General features: G+C 33.1%; 1 protein-coding gene across 3 annotated transcripts in view; it reads left to right on the plus strand.

Moving 5' to 3' along the window:
• The window catches only part of LOC142325503 (1-phosphatidylinositol 4,5-bisphosphate phosphodiesterase epsilon-1-like), a 1,691,101-nt gene that overhangs the window by 588,159 nt on the left and 1,084,980 nt on the right, over positions 1 to 17,962 (plus strand). For all 3 annotated transcript variants that reach the window (XM_075367353.1, XM_075367348.1, XM_075367349.1), the window contains one exon: positions 11,578 to 11,720. In XM_075367353.1, the coding sequence (XP_075223468.1) occupies positions 11,578 to 11,720 (143 nt within the window). The remainder of the gene's footprint in view (positions 1 to 11,577; positions 11,721 to 17,962) is intronic.

The raw sequence follows: 17,962 nt of genomic DNA on the forward strand, positions 1-17,962 counted from the left end.
GGAAAAAAAAAGAAAAAGAGAAAAAGAGAGAAAGTGAGAAAAGGAGAAAAGGAGAGACCTCACAATATAGCAGACGACTACAACAGCATTTTTTGAGATGGTGGTGCGATTTTACAAAAAAAGCCTTTTTCTGTACATATTATTTTTTAATTGTTAACAAATGCGCCTAAGAAAAATATGACAGTAATTAGGCGAAATATCGAGATACTGAGGATGACCATGCTCTACAGGCTCACCCCGTTGTTCTTTTAAGTTGAAAATGTAATTGCATTAATTCTCCATATACAGAGTGATTCAGGAGGATAAGGCAATACTTTTACAACTCATTCTAGAGGCTAAAAATAAGAAAAAAGTTCATATAAACATAGGTCCTAAAACGCTTCGTTAGCGAGTTATACAGAGTGAAAGATTTCGCCCGAGTGTCAGTTCCTCCGGGTAAATTAAGGCTTTCTGAAATTCTGGGAAGGTCAATTAAGGGACAAATTCAATTGTTTCTTATGGTTTTTTTTTTAATTTCTCGGTAACAAATGAAGATATCAACTTGATATTCTGTGTGTGTAAACTTCATGTAATTTCAAAAAAATTAATACATAGATTTTCGAAATTTGACCGTGAAAGGGGTGAAGAAAGGTAAAAAACAAATTGAACAATGATTGCAAATTTTCCCCATTTTGGACTATACTAAACGAGATATTCTCTAGACAGGGGCTTGCAAATACTATTCAGATAAATATCTAAAAACCAGTTTCGGGTTTTTTAAAAGTTTTTTTGAATTTTAAGGGTTGCGATGGTTTACGGCGCGCTGGTTCAACCAACATAGCTATTGTATGTGCGATGTGATTGGGTGCAAATGCTTGAAAAAACATATAAAATAAAAGTAACTGAAACGTTTTAAAAAAAATGAGAAACGAAGTACGGTAACCTCCCAGTGGTCTTTTTCGGGTAGAGCTAAGAACCGGTTAAAATACATTTTTATCTGTATGAAATACTAGTAACAAGTTAAAACTAATATTTTTTAAGATGCTGGTCGACTGTTTTTAAACCCACATAATTAGATTACTGACAATTTCTGGTCAGGTAGTGGCCGTTGCTCTGAATAAATTACAATACGTCGATATTTTTTAATAAATTAACCAGACTTAAATTTTATTTATCTTTATTACTCTCTCAAGTATGAGTTCCACTCATAATGAGAGTTCCACTTCAAGTTCCACTTCATAATGAGTCCCACTTCAAGTAATGAGCACACTCTGCCAAAGGGGCAGAGCCCTCTGGCTAGATGGAAAGGGCGAACGAAGCGAACAATACCGGCTAAATATCCTCGGACCGCGACGGGAAACGCAAGAATCCATACAGCCTGGGTGAAATCGCAATGGGAATGCTAGTCTATATAAATAAAAATGTAATTGTTCGTTTGTTCAAAATCTTAAATCTCCGAAAGTTCTTCACCGATTGCTTTGAAATTTTAACACAACGTTGCTTTTGAATGTGCGCGTGTTTTTATATATCTAAGATGTCACACCTGTGGTAGATAAAAACATGCTTTTTTTTTAAAAAACAGCGCTTTCTGTTGGACGTAAAAGCAACACACGGTATACTAAATATTTTACGATTCCGTTTCAATGTTTCCGATATGTGTGTCCGCTGTAGACTAAAAAACTACTGGATCGATTTACGTGCGGGAAAATCGAAAAGGTAAAAGGGTTGAAGGGAAAATTGGAAAAAAGGGAAAACGGGAAAAGGAAATGGAAAGGGGAAAAGAGGAAGTGGAAGGGAAATAATATAAAAAAATGGGAGAAGGGAATGGAGTGGGGAGGAAAGGGAATATAGTAAAAAAGTAAATGGGTAAAGGGAAAATGGGGAAAAGCTGAAAAAGTAAAGGGAAAATGAAAAAAGGTTAAATATTGTGAAGTTCCGTAATGTTCATTTTCGTAATGTTTTATCAAACTTTCAATTGTGTTAGCATTACCGGGTCTGCTAGTAATAAATATAAAACGACTGACACTTTGAGTGTCCAACCGGTCATAAAAATATATTGTATTTTACATTAAACTAAGCCGAAATATTTCTGAACTATTTTTGTCTTTATTTTTTTTATTTTAGGAGGTTATATTTATTTTATTTAAAAAATGCAAAGAATGAATTACGTTGGTTGCTGAAATACACTATTAAAAAATCCGATTAAAAACGTAAATAAAAATTACTTAAATCTAAACAAGAATGTAAATTCTATTATTAATAATTTATCATTAGAAAATTCTTAGCAATTAGCGAACGTAAAAATAATTATTATGAATTTACGCCGCTCTGCTGATGTCTATGGAGGAGTAGTAACACCTCGACCTTTCATAGGGATAATCCCGGATTAAAACTCCAGTCAGTCGTGCCAATTTTTCATTCTCTACAAAATTTCTGTTCCATATTTCCATGAATAAGCTTATATGATGAATGAATTTCTAAAAATTATTTTTTTTGTTTTGGGTATCGATCGCTTTCTTATTTTCAATAATATTAAATGTTGAAAAATGGTAAATATTTAAATAATTTATACTTGTTGAAAATACTTTTTGCTAAATTTGATTTATTTATAAAATAAACTGTTTCTTTATAAACTCAGAAAATATAAATTCTGAATATTTTATATTAATAATTTTTTGTCTTTATGCACAGAATGTTAAATAAGTGTTAAAAACGTAGCCTATAATAAATATATTAAAGAACTACCGATTAATTCCCAGAAGTATAATTGAATGGATATCGTAAAATTTACATTTCATCTTTTTTACAAAATATTTTGTCAGTTATTTATCCATTTTCAGGAAAAAAAAACATCGTGTAATTCCAGTATTTTTGTTTATTGCTGAAAAGAAGTAGATTTCTTCGTTTTTTTGGCTTAAAATACAGTACCGTGAATAAAAACAAAAGTCGGTGTTTCCTTTCGGTTTTACGGTCGTATAGTACAAGATAACGCTGCATTACTCCACCGATTCGTATTTCACAATGCTATCTCCATTCATGTTAAAATCTTTTTCATGCAAAATAACAGCGGTAGCATCAATAACAGTAAACATTTTATCCTTTCTGTCAGATATAAACCGACAAAATTTTATATTAAAAAATAATATCCATATATCATCAGTGTGAAAATTATCAATCCATTTTTTATTTAGAATTACTATACTGGAAGAAAAATTATTAATTAATAAGATAGATTTATTGTAACGACCGTTAAACGTGTGCGATTTTATAACAATTTGTTGCGTTATAAAATTGGTCGTCATAGTATAAAAATAGTCATCACTGTTATGTAAGAATGTCGCAGATGTTATGAATATTAATGGTTGTAGAGGGACGGGTTAGGTATCCTAATAATTTTTAATTATCTGTTTGAATATAATAACGTCCTTGAATCTGGTCTGTTTATTTATTAATTTATTGTTATTATTGCAGATATTGAATTTTTCGAGGATACTGCTTTTATAAAAGTCGTTCGAATTATCTAATATTTTAATAAAATTATCCAGATTGTAGTTGTGTTTATTTTGTAACATGTTTCATTATATTGTTAATATGCTCTTTGGCTCTAATAGAAAAGGAAAGGTTGATCATACCAATTCTAAATGGCACAACATTTCAGACTGTAGACTCCTCTTTTATCCAAGATATTTATATTTTTTGAGTTTTTTGTTTTAGTATGATGGTTATTATTTATGAAATTTATTATTTTATTGTTAGTAGTGTATGTTGTCTTTAGATTATAGGCTCTAACCCACCGGGTTGGTCTAGTGGTGAACGCGTCTTACCAAATCAGCTAATTTGGAAGCCGACAGTTCCACCGTTCAAGTCCTATTAAAGCCAGTTATTTTAACACGGATTTGAGTAAAAGATCGTGGATATTGGTGTTCTTTGGTGGTTGGGTTTCAATTAACCATACATCTCAGGAATGGTCGAACTGAGAATGTACAAGACTACACTTCATTTACACTCATACATATCATCCTCATTCATCCTCTGAAGAATTATCTAAACGGAAGTTACCGGAGGCTAAACAGGAAAAAGAAAGAGGGAAAAAAAAGAAAGATTATAGGCTCTGTATTTTTTTAAACATATTTATAAAATGGGTTAAATTCTATTTTTATAAACGATTTTTCTAAGTCATATGTGATAGTTTTATATTAACTTTATGTGTACTTTATTTTTAATTTTAATTTATTGACAGTACCTCATTGTAACTATTCAATATTGCCATATTCATTATAATGTTTATTTCCGAATTTAGTTTTGGTTTTAAACTAGTTTTTTAAACTAAATGTTAAGAAAATTAAGTTAAAATTTTACTTTAGGTAAAATATTTTGAAAAGTAACAAAGAATTTTTGTTATCAGTTCAGTTAAATATTTGTTTTTAGTTCATATTTAGGCGCCTCTTAGACAGTGAAGAAGATTTAAGGCGATTAAAGAGGGAACATATATTGGATCTAAAAACCTAATAATAATGAACGAAGCCTCTCTTATGTTGTGCATCATCAAAGTACTTATTATGTTTATGATTATTTATGTTTCTAATATTATTATTTGTTCCTATGTTACTTTTTTTATGTTGTGGTTTTATTCGTAGTACTGGACATTATTATGATTTCTAGTTCATTACTGGCTGGACTTTATCAATACTTTTGCTACCTTGGATATACTGTTGTCTAGAATGTATTTAATATAGGTGTTTTAAGCAAACTGCCTTTATAACTTTATTTTTATCGTGAAATTTACATATGGTTTCTAATCTGTAAAACCGATTGTAAATATTATTTGAGGTACAAAAAACGTATTTAGAAGCTAAAAATATAAAATTCAGTTGTTAATTTCTACAGATTCTTTTTATGATGTTGACAATGTTGTATTTCTTGTAAAATGAAATTCCGGTCTTCTTGTCGCGACTGTAGTATCTCGGAGTGCTTTCATCCGGATGTCTTAGATTCGAATGGTCGGGCATGGCAATTTTCATACGCTAAAAAAAAATACCAATTATCCCATTCACAAGCTTGAAGCGAATGTTGCGATATCATAAAAAAAAAATAAAATGAAAAAAAATGATTATACACGCCATTTACAACTTTGGAAGCCCACTAAAAATTTAAAGATTAATTTTTAATAGCACCACTCACATATTTTCTCATAGAAAATTTTATGAGAAGATTGTTATCACCTAGGATTTACTAATCCCAAGAATTTCAGAGTGTATAGCAAATCTTCTCGGAAGAAATCCATGTGGAACTGCTGGTTGATATTAATTATTATTGGATGGGTCCTTCTTGCCTTCGTTAAGTAAGTAAAATTAGAAGATTCGCAATCGTGTGATGATGCTTTATGTTAACAGAGATCTAAAAGCTTTAAAAAATTACACAACTGGTTATCATCAGCATGTGTTTGCGATTATTCAATATATCAGGTTTTTATAACCTGATATTTGTTATTTGTTATTGATATCTACATACATGTAAATTAATGCTTGAAGTTAATAAAGATTTTATCCGTAGTTTAAGTATGGTAAATAAAGAAAATTTATGCAATCAAGAAGTCTGTCACATAAATAAGTATATGTGACATTGTGACATATTTCTGATTACTAAACCACTGCAACATCTACTTGTAAATCAACTTTAAATCTAAAAGGTAAACCTGTATCAATATTTAACCCTGAGAATTTCTTTTCGTTACATATTTTATTTCTTTATATATATAAATATATTAAGATGTATTGTTATTTCAAAAGATGTATTGTTATTTCAAAATAGGCAAATATGTAAGTAGAAAATTTTTCATTAATTAAATTACGGTCCATTTATGAAACCGTTATACGAATTTCATAATAATAATAATTATAGTCATTTAACCCTGGATTTGGAACATTCCTGTATGGCAGTATACTTAACTAATGAAGTTTTACTTAGTTAAAATTAATAAAATAGATATACTACAAACATAAAGTAAAAATCGTCCTGTTCAACTTTTAATTTTTTAGGTTTTTTTTCTGAATTTTTACGGGCATCGACTGCTAGGGTCATTAGCCCTCGTCACATTCTTTAAAAGAAATTAGTATCACCATCAGGATCGTCATATGTAAGGGTGTAAAGGGCCCTTACATTTTATTTAAAATCACAACCAACATAAAAAACATTAAGACACAACAACAAGACAAAACAACACTTACGGGCCCCGTAAAGGGCCCCGATATTAAAATTTGAGATAAGCTTCTCAAAAAGACCATGAAATTAAAAATACAACTTATCAATACCATTTCTTTCTTCTACCTGTCTCGTTTATAGTTTGTTTAAGCACCCTCGGGACGACAAGAACCGCCGTAAAGCAGTATATTAGTCGCCGTGGCAGTTGGCTCCTTATAAACAGGCTACAGGTATCCATTGCGCTTACCCATAGCCTCGCGCCCTCAGTTTACCCACTAATTTAACTAGTTTAACCACTAATTTTAGTCAATAATTTGTGTCTACAGTGCTTTAGTATACGTGATTTAACCTTTAGCGCAGAAGCTTGCTGAAATTTGTCGCCAACTGGAATTCTAAATAACATTTTAATTTTTAAAATAGACATTTTTCATAGTTTTACCGTTATTTTTACAAGGATCTATTTGTAACTACAAGGTTTGTCAGTTTGTATAAAAATTTTTCAAACCGAATTACACTTGTTTGCATTTACATTGGATTAATAATCATAAAACCAATTAAATATTTCTTTGTTTTTGCCCAAAATGGTTACCAGTGAAAATTATTTAAAACGATAAACCTATTAGGATTTTTTTCTTACTCCCCTACGCTGTACCCGCAATTAAGCATAGAAGAGCGTAGGGGGTGTCCTTATTACTCAGCCCTTCCACCTACAGGCAGTATATCCGACATGGCAGCTCGGGCTGCCGGTCGGTACTTTATTTTATATTATTTTAGTAAGCAACCCATTAGATTACCCCACTTTTTTAGCAGTGATCCTATGTGAGGCTATCCAGCTTCCAGTTGTCAAAAAACTTATTCAAAAACTACCACAAGGGGTCCCCGATCCCTAATCAAGAACGGCCCACCTCGGCGAATCTTTCTCTCCAGATCGAGGCTGCCCTCTCTAACTAAACACACGCATGGTTACACACGATGGAGGTCCCAACCGTCACGGGATTTTTTCTTCAATATTCTATAAGCTAGCTTCATCACATTAACTCAGGCCTGCCTACTGGTAAGCATATAACCCATAGTCCTCTCTGGAGTAAGCCGGGCCAAACTTAGCTCCTGTCAAATATCCACCTACAACAGTGATATATAGTTTGCTCCGGTGTGTCCTGTGATTCGCAGTATTTTCAAACACAGGTAGCGTGTTTACCAAACCGGCACAGCTACCCCTCAAACTCAACCAAGCCCGCTTACCAGCTGGGAGAGGTAGAATCCCACTTCCCCAAAGCCAGACTGAACCCACAGAACAATGTTATGTATAATGAATCTTGTCCATTCTCCCGTCGGAGAAGCATTCCAGACTTCCTGCCAGTCTCTCAAAAGGATTTTTCTAGCCTCAAATTTAGGCATACTATTATACACTCTGTACAGCATTTGAGCCCTCAGCAGAACAGGAAAAATACCCGAAACCACTTCAGCAGCATTACGGGAAACAGTCCTGTATGCTGTTAATTGCCTTAATGGCAATTCGCAGCTCAATAGACGAGAACCTATCAACATTCGTTTTACTTATTAGGATTAATAAGTGTTTTTAAAAACCTACTTCAAAACATCTGCAAACGTTTTGAAGCTAGTTGGTTAAAATCTATGTACATGTTTGTTAAATTTAGTTAGGTTTATCGTTTCAAAAGTTTATAATTTTTAATTAAATTAAGTAATGCTGCATTAATGAAGGTACAATAAAGCTATCCAAACCAATTAATTCAGAAAATAACAAAAACTGGTATAATAATACAATATAAGGGCAGTATTAATAAATTATCTAATTTTATGAATTTCAATTTATTAGTGTAGATTCGTAAGAGTTTTGAACTGATATTTACAACATCACTTCAAAAACCGAAAAAATACCAAGATTATCTAAAACTACGTATGTGTAACATTTCAGGGTTATCTATCATAAACAGTATGAATAATATATATGTATATTTTTTTGTTACTCTCCTTATGACCTTTTTGTAAGCTGTTGTATCTTGTTTAGACTATTTATGCAAAGTTCTGAATACCGTTAACTCGGTTTAACTTTTGTCCTTATAAGTTTCTTGCTTTGTATATTGATAGAACCAACTTTCTTGGCATCTAAATTGATAGTCCGAGTTGCGATTTACAAGTTTATAAACTTAACTTTCAACTATCTTCTCTTCCTTCTCTTCTTTAGTATAATTTCCCTTTTCTCTTTCACATAGAAAATTCCTTCTTTCCCTTTCCCTTTTTCATATTAATTTCTCGTCATTCTTTTAAACTTATATTTTCTTTATTCTCAACTCGTATTTTTTATATTATTTTATTTAATTAACGATTTTATTTTTTATTACATTTTTTTCAATGTATCTTAGGTAAAAAATAAAATAAAAAAACATTTTCCCTTAAAAAAGGAAATATAGATTGAATAGTATAAAAACTTCTTGTCGCTTTTAAATGATTGGTTTTATCGGATATAGCGTTGCTTATATCAATGGAATTTATTTATGATTTGGGTTGCAACGACTACAGTGTTCATTAATTTCAAGTCATCAGTGATCCTTCCTCTCATGTCTGACAGCTCTTGACCCGATTTATATCCCGTTGACAATTTCCCACCATAGTTCACGGTCCTCTGCCATCGAATCAATGTGGCTAACGATTCTCCCGTCACCTCTAAAAATTTGCTCCAGGCATCATTTCGGTGGTCTTCCGCGTTACCTGCCGCCCTTGATTTTTCGCCGGGCTTAAAAGCAGAAAATGCGCTGGAAGTTTATTGCGGATAACCTCCTCACTATACCAGCTTGTTTATAATCAAGCTTTTCGTTCTCTTTTCCGTTCATACAACGCTGATCATCTTTGGCAGGCTCACATTTCGAATGCGTCAATTCTCCTTCGGTCTTCCACCTTGATGGTCCAGATCTCATCGCCGTACATGACTCCTGGCTCATAGGGAAAGACACCTTCCATGTGACGGTTTCGGTCGCCACATCACCCACTTCGTACCTAGCCCTTAGGGGCTTTACCGGCGGTCATCTTCAGTACATCGGGCAATGACATCATTAAGTTTAGCCTCAGCCATAATGCCACAAGCGACATTCCCATCGGTGCACTACTAACGTAACTCCAAACAAAATACTTCTAGCCAAGTCTCAAACAAAACTGAACAACCTTCTAAGAATGAAGGAATTGATCTCTACCTACCCGAAAGGTAAAAATGAGTTCGACACACAACGAATCATAAAACGCAACACTAAAACAACACATAACAATAACGATAAATAATGTTACGTAACAGTAACATAAAACATAAATAACGATAAACAAGCAAATCTAGAACCAAACGGAAACAAAAACGGCAACAGTTAACCAAACCATAAAACAAAACAACAATAAAAGCAAACGTAAACACAAAGAAGGAAAGTTCAAGCGGAACATCACACCCCTTCAGCGATTCTTTCTTTCGCCAAATGTGTGATAAAACTTTCTACGATCATCCATTCTACCTGGCTTTTTCATTTAACACGGATCAAACATCGATCCGATAATATCAAGCCGACAAATTGTCTCCGTGCACATTAAGTCATACCTAGCATACTCATATATCACATAATAAGCATCGTTCACTAATCCGCATCGTGGACTCGAGTCCACCAGGCCGAAATCGGGGAGTCTGCCCCGAAAAGCGCCATGCTCTGAAAGAAATTGCGTCACATACTTGTTCGGTTGTACCCAAGAGGCGTCTCGGAAATCAACTGCATTAGAGAAAAGATAATTCGTGTAACACCTACACTCTGACTCATCCCATCTAGCCTGCCACAGAGCGACACCATGCGGTTCTATCTCCTTTATTTTCTCTGAAGTCAATTCACCTGATTTCTTAGCAACGTAACGCTTTTGCCTCTCTGACGCAATCAAGCCTGCGATCACCAAGATCGCCTCCCGTGTAATTTTACGGTACCCGTTACTGTTAGCAATATAAGGCGTTGAGCCCGTAAGAGAATATTCCGATATCTTTTAAATTTTAGCCTATCCATCCAAACAGATGCCACATATAGCATAATTGCCTCGCAGTCGCCCTTACACAACATACTCATAGTATTAAAATTAAGATCCCAATCTTAATTAAAATTAAGAGTTTACAGGCCTTCCCCGCGACGTATTGAAAGTGCTTCATAAAGTGCAATTTCTCAGCAAGAAACATTTCGAGGTACTTCTGAATCTGAACATATTTAATACGTTGGCCTGACATCGATACGTGGACTCGCCGTCTCACAGTCAAACGACCTTTGAGGAACATCATCGTGGTCTCCGGGTTAAACGTCATCTTATGTTGTTGACCCCGCTCGAGTATCCTGCACGCTTGAGTGACTCGAATTAAATCTCCTTCGACCAGCTGGAGCCGACCGTCAGCATAAGCCACGATGTGACACCTACTGGGAAACCTTAGCCGCAGAAGTGAATCAAACTCTACCACCCACAATAAGGGACCCGGCACACTGCCCCTGCGGACAACCCTTAGGACAGTGTCTTCTCCACTTCATGGCTGCCATCGCGGAGGAGTACATCCCGATGACTAAAGTAACTTTGCATAATCTGAAACTCACAGTACAATCTCTTTTCTGTAATTCGTATATATCAGAAGGCCACCACAGCTTATTAAATGACCCAGAAATGTCCAGGAAAATTCCTAGGACGTATTCCTCCGTCTCAAGGTTACCACACTCATCACACGAAGTATTGCGTCCTGAGTACCCTGATATTCCTCGTGATTCCCTTATCCTTCCAAATATCTGTCAACTTCGTAAGCTCCTCCTTCGTCAAGATAATTCGTCTTCGTATTTCCGTCGACGTGCTCCTATCCTTATCTATGATCGATCCTAAATATACTAAACGGTCTACTTTTTCGAAATCATACAGCGTATTACTGACTGGAAGATCTTGTCTACGATAACTTTTGTTTTTCCGATGCTTAATTTTATCTCTAGTGCTTCACTTTCTTGCTGGATTCGGATAAATATATCCTTCATTTCCAACTTCAGAGACTTCGAACAGGGTCGTATCGTCAGCACACCTTAGGTTGGTTATACTCCGGCCTTCTATTCGTACACTACCATGCCATTTTTCACCCTGAATAGATATTGTCAAATTTATAAAATCTCAAAAATCAAAATGACTAGTAGAACATACTAAATTCAATGATTTCCGGGCGCTAATAACGAACCTTCTTAATGCGCCCCCAAAAGAAAAATGAATGGCTAAAACATTATTTCAAACAAAAATATTTTGCTTTGAATATTTTTGTACTTAATGCAAGTTTAAAAATTTACGTAAATTATTCTAAATATATATATTCAGTTTTTATAGCTTTATATTTTGTTTGTACAGAATGGAAAAACAACGTCTGCATCTTCCACGGCCGCAAACCAAGGTCAAAATCCCTCGTCGCCGCAAGGACGGCTCACAGCAACCCAGCCTTCGCGTTTATCCCCGTCACGGCTCTCATTGCAGTCACCAAGTTTACAATGCAGGTAAAATATTAGCCTATATTTATAAATGAGGTAGTAAAAAAATAAATATTGATAGATATGACTGTTTCGCTAGCTTATTTTTCTTTTTTAAACATAGGTAAAATCTTAATTTAAAAATTAATGTAGTTTTATTGTTTTATCTTTTATAGCTAAGGTTTTCGTTTATTCTCAACAGGAACTGAAAACAATCTTTTATTTGTTCTTTATTTTTATTATTTTTCAGAGGATTGAAGGAAGGATAATGATGATGAAGGTTTATAAAATGATGTATCGATTTATATTTATTTGGTAGTGCAAAATGATCTCTCTTCCAGAACTATTATTAATTTCGGTGATTATACCACCTATGGTTTCTGTCTATAGGTATTCTTTCGGGAAAAATTTTACGAAATTTTTTTTTACGAATTGTATTACGTAACTAATAAGAAGAACAAATTTCTGGAACGAATACATTTTGTTAAGATATTATCTACACTTGTTAAAAGAAATTATCAAGTCCTATTACAAATTAATTATATCGAATATCTTCTTTTCCTTACATTTAAATTAAATACGACTCAAAACGTGTGTGTGTGTGCGCGCGCGCTTATGTAAAAGAATTTAAATTGCTGTAACATTTATCAATAACAGCACTTTGTGGAAATTTACACATCATCAGCAGCTGTATATGATTTAAATTATAAATAAAATTGTTTCTATTTAAAAAAAAAAAAAATTGAAAAAACTAAAATAATTTTACCTATAATTAAGTTATTAGTACGCTAATGATGTAGAAATCATAATGAAGTTCAACTAATAGTAAAAGTTAAAAAATAAGTAGTGCTAGTTAATGTTTTTCGTAAATTCAAAAAAATAAGTTCTAATGTTGTGAGTTTAATTAAAAAAAAAAAAAAATATTATGTAATACGTACATGAAACCTGTAATTATATATTTTAAATTAAATTAAACAATTCTTATTTATGAGTCGTTCGAATGTACCAAATGACTGATTTTATTTGTCATACATGATCCTTTAGAAGACGTGCTATAAAGCTTCAGCCGCGTGCATTTAGTTACTTGTTGATATTAGTAAATCAAACAAGTTTTGACATTTTCTGAAAAATGAATAAAATTTAAGTTTGAGCTGTTGTAATACTATGTTTTAAAGGGTTAAATCCGACGGACATACAAAAAACGTTATATTTCCCTTTAAAGGATTCTTCCCTTTTCGTTTTTAAACTGTATAAAAGTTGGCTGATGAATTTAAACGGGTTTTTACATCCATTTAAGGTAATGAACTGTCGGTACGACCATCGAAATCATCACAAATATCCACAATGTTGTTAAAGTAATAGCCGACTGAAGGTACGCGAGCTTGCTAATTTGCAAACATTTGGAGACCGTGAATACAGGATTTTTGACCAGCATTCCTAAGAAGGGTTGAAGAGTAGCGATTAGTATAATTAGTAAAGTGATACCACTGATAATATCCATATTGTTTATGGTACAAACAAAGAAGATATTCAGCTGACATCCTAATTGTATGCGGGTGAAATTATAAAGATTATTTTTTTATTCAGCGATTATATAATATTCAGATTGTATAATTGCTTTTATTAACGACTCTGCATCTCTCATTCCGTGTACTCTCTATTTCTCACGTGTACAAAAATGTAATTTTTAGCGAATTTCCAAAGAATTTGTAGGAATTGCACCAGGTCAGATTTCAAAGGATTGTATGGGGTGGTACCAAACCTTTACGTTTTGGAGTCTCTTGAACTTGATTCTCCAATATGAAAATGATTTTTTCGTCCGCTCTACCTAACGTGAATCTGAACCTATTTTTCTGAAATAGAACCGGAATTACAGCCAAAAAATGAGATTTTTGTGTATATTTTGAGATTTTTACGTTATATTGACCGCAATTTTTAACGAAATTGTTTATAAGATTTTAATAAAACTTTGTAGCAATATATAAACCTACTGCGCATAATAGACTGCTATTGATTTTCAAACAAATCTGTTCTCAGAAACCAGAGTTAGAGGCAAATAACTTGGTTTTGGGTACGTTTTCAAGGTTTTCATGTTGTAACATGAAGAGTGATATCTTAGAAAGCGTAAATTAGATTTTCGCGAGCACCACCACATGCAAACTAATTTCACAATAATCCAAAATGTGATCTGGTATGAAGGTAAAGGGTTGGTATCCAAAAAATCATTTTGTTTTAGTTTTCATCGTTTTAGTTCAATTCGAACCGTTTTTTTTGTTTTTTTTTTTTATGCTCCAAAACTACATAAATTATAAGTAACAATATAAAAGTGGGTTGTTGGCTAATAACAGTGTTAAGCAATTGATGCAGTCATAATTCAATGACTTTGTGAAAATGAGGAAAGAAAAATACAAACATACTAATGTAATATACGTACTTTTAATAAAATTGATTTCACTTCAAAATATTATTTATCTAAGAGTTTTCATATTAAAAGAAAAAAAAACACCTTAATTTAAACAAAATCCATTTCTTAAAGATTAGCTGTCCAGAACATTGGATTTAAAAATAATTTTTTTGTTATGAATAGAAAAGAGAAAAATAAATCAAGAGATGAAATTTTTTGAGCCGTACAGATACAATAGATAAAATAAAAAATTCACTTTTAAAAAAATTTATTAAAGTAAGTATTTCGTTAGGGTTTGAAAATCAATTTTCTATCGATGAATTTGTCGGTTTTCTCGTTAAGTTTAATGTTGGGTATCTGATTAAAGATATGAAGTGTTTTAATGCTTAGATATGTTCAATTTTGATTCTATTTCAGTTACAAAAGCATATATATTTTGAGAGAGAAAGAGAAGTTTACTAAATGGGAGGGAAAGGAAAGGAGAAGGATAAAGTTAGGAAATCTTGAATCACTACGTATAGGGCATTAGGAAATTCTGTTAACCTCTTGGTATACGCTACTACTGGTTGTTGCGGTGAATCTTGCTGACAGTGTTAGTTCCTTCGATATCCTGTTTAGTGGTTAAAAGGTTAGGCCTACTTCTATGTGGGTTTCCTTATCTTCAATTCAATCTTGTTAAATTATTTAATGCTTAAAACCAATTCTCTGGAAATACGCTCAACACTGTGATCGGATTCACACATCAATATAGCCTATATTACTTTGAAGGCGTCTATTATTTATCACGTTACGTGATTTAAGGACAAGCTATTTACTTTTACTCTTTTATTTAATCCTGTTTGTTAAATGAAATCTCTATCTTAAAATTAGATAATACATAAAAAGTAGACTTATGATTCCACGTCGTAATCTCGTAAGTTCCTCAGGTTACAGGTTTCAGAATTGTTTAACGAATGAATAAAACTTTATTTCCCTTGAACAAAATATGACATAAAATAATAATTAAAATATGTGATTAGCAAACATAATACCTGCAAAGGAAAACCTGCACGCAGGCATGGCCACTTTATATAATATTTATAAAAACGGCATATAAAAATTAAAACTGTTTTTCTAAATAAATAGCAGTAACTAAAAGTTCCTACATAAATAAATGAAAGTTCTTATAAACAAAAAAAATTAACTGTTAAAGATTGTAATCACATAAATTTAAACTTACTATCCTAGAAAAACGACGAAAGAATAAAAAATTTAACATAATAAATGAATACCCGGACCCGTGCTTTAAAAGTCATCATTCTAGATTTAGTAAAATCAAGGAAATACAAGAATACGAAAATGTTGTAAATAATATTTATATTGTTGTACACTTTTATGCTTAGTATATTGTATAAATTGGTGTAAAATGACTATATTATATCTGTTATGTTAAAAATATTTAGTAACAATATAAAAAATCCACCGGGTTGGTCTAATGGTGAATGCGTCCTCCCAAATCAGCTGATTTGGAAGTCCAGAGTTCCAGCCTTCAAGTTTTAGTAAATTCAGTTATTTTTACACGGATTGGAATACTAGATCGTGGATACCGGTGTTCTTTGGTGGTTGGGTTTCAATTAACCACACATCTCAGGAATGGTCTAAATGAGAATGTACAAGATTACAATTGTGTTAATGTAGAAGATTAACTAATTATGTTCTTTTAGACAGGATGGCAAAAACATGTTTAGAATCGTGATTCGTATACATTATTTATCATTATCCACTCATATATGTTTTTAATTAGTGTTTTGTTTCATCTGCTTCACATAAATTGAAGGAATAAGATTTATTAGATTAACAGAAATATACATGAAATATCTGCTGCAGACCGATAGGTCATTTTCGGGTTATATAAAGGTGATACTATATGTCTCAGAATCAGTGGTATTAAAGATATTTGTATTTTTGTTAATATAAAAAACATTGTTTTTGACGTAGAGCTGTCTCATTGTTAACACGTTAAATTCCCGGAATAGGTCATCTGTAGGGTAAAGTCTGGGCCTGTTTAAGGGTGCTTTTATTAAGTGTTTTTGAAGCACATACGCTTTATTAAAGTTCACGTTTCTTGCCTCATCCCTTGAACACATTCCATATTGTAATATTGATAAGCAAAATATACAAGTCTAGCGATACTGTTATTTTTAGTTTACTAATTTGGTGAATTTTAAGGATTAAGTGTTTAATTATTTAGCACATATTGTTAATGTACGCGTCCCATTTAAGGTGAGGGGTCTATCCAGACACCAAGATATTTTATTAGATTTACTTTTTCTAGTTTGTAGTAAAATTTGGCATTTTATTGAATGCATGGTTAAATTACTTAAGTTAGGAGACTGACTACCGTGATTTGTGTAAAAGGTCATAAACACCCTTTTTTTTAAATTTAAGGTCAGTAAATATTCGTAAAACCAAGCTATGACATTCCTAAGACTTTCCTTTGCTGAAATTATAACCTCATTCCAGTAGGAGCCAGGTGAAAATTAAGGCAGTGTTATCAGCGAAAGATATTATAAACAATTTTTTTTAGTTTTAGTAAGTTATTTGCGATCTGTTTTTTAGGTAATTTGTAAATAATTTATGGGATAAGCCATATATTCCCAAACTATTTAATTTTTGTAGCAACTTTGAATCTGGGACGGTTTCAGAGGCTTTCGTCTAATCTAAAAACACCGCTATAGTTTTTTTATTATCCTTGAAGTTATTTAATACGCACCCGATAAGGTAATTTATCGCATCTTGGATGCTTTTATTTGATTGAAATCGATATTGATCTGCATGAATTATGTTGAATGTACGAGGCTCTGCTAATAAATTTTGCACACTAACGTGCTACACGAAGACAAAAGGTACTATCGAGTTGGGGTGGCAGGACATGATAGCTAAAATCCCCCTCTAGGAACCTGCCACAATGCGTTGAAATCCGTTTACCGGTTTGTTTTCAGTAGCAGTTAAAAGGGAGTCGAGTACAGCCAACAAGTCAAAACGGTTAAAACAGTGCTCAGTGATCGAAATTCTAACAGCAGAAAATGTGAATCCTACGATATTTTTCATCGTTTAAAGGCGGTTTACGGTAGTGAAACAGTTGACAGGGGTAATTTGAATAGCTGGGCGTTGAAATTTCGCGAATTTGAAGCTGGTAAAGCGAAAATTGAGGACACACCTCGCAGTGGACGCAATTTCTGTGACTGTCGAGAAACATCGAAAGGAGGTGGACAATTTCGTTCAAAATGACCGGTGAATCACCCAGCAACGCATCTCTATTCAGTTAGGCATATCTAAAGAACGAGTAGCCCGTATTATTGAGCGATTGGGTTACCGTAGAATCTGTGCACGATGAGTATCGTGAAAACTTCCTGATGTCTGTCCGCAAGCTGAAGCTAGCTAGAGCCTATTCCACATCCACCATACTCGCCGGATTTGGCTCCGTGCGACTTCCACTTCTTCCCTCATCATGAGTAGAATCTCAAAGGTAATCATTACTCCACCGACGATGAGATGAAAGAAGCTGCGTCCCTTGTATCCGAGAAAGACCGCCAGACGTTTTCAGTGACGGAATGCATAAATTTGTCGCATACTGGGAAAAGTGTATTAGTGTAGGCGAGGATTATATTGAAAAATAAATACTGCATTTTGTAGCTAAAGTATTGTTCTTTTATTGATGTTTTATTTCATTCCAATATCTCTTTTCATTCCCATACTACGTATGGGAATTATGTGCATAATTTATTATCCGAGCCTTGTATGTTTTGTCACTCGTGATTTCATCATTTTTTCTATAACTACATAGATCGTTTAACAAGCTTTTATTGGACGGTAATTGTGGGAA

The sequence above is a fragment of the Lycorma delicatula genome, chromosome 5 (assembly GCF_047948215.1).
Source record: "Lycorma delicatula isolate Av1 chromosome 5, ASM4794821v1, whole genome shotgun sequence".
Taxonomy (NCBI): domain Eukaryota; kingdom Metazoa; phylum Arthropoda; class Insecta; order Hemiptera; family Fulgoridae; genus Lycorma; species Lycorma delicatula.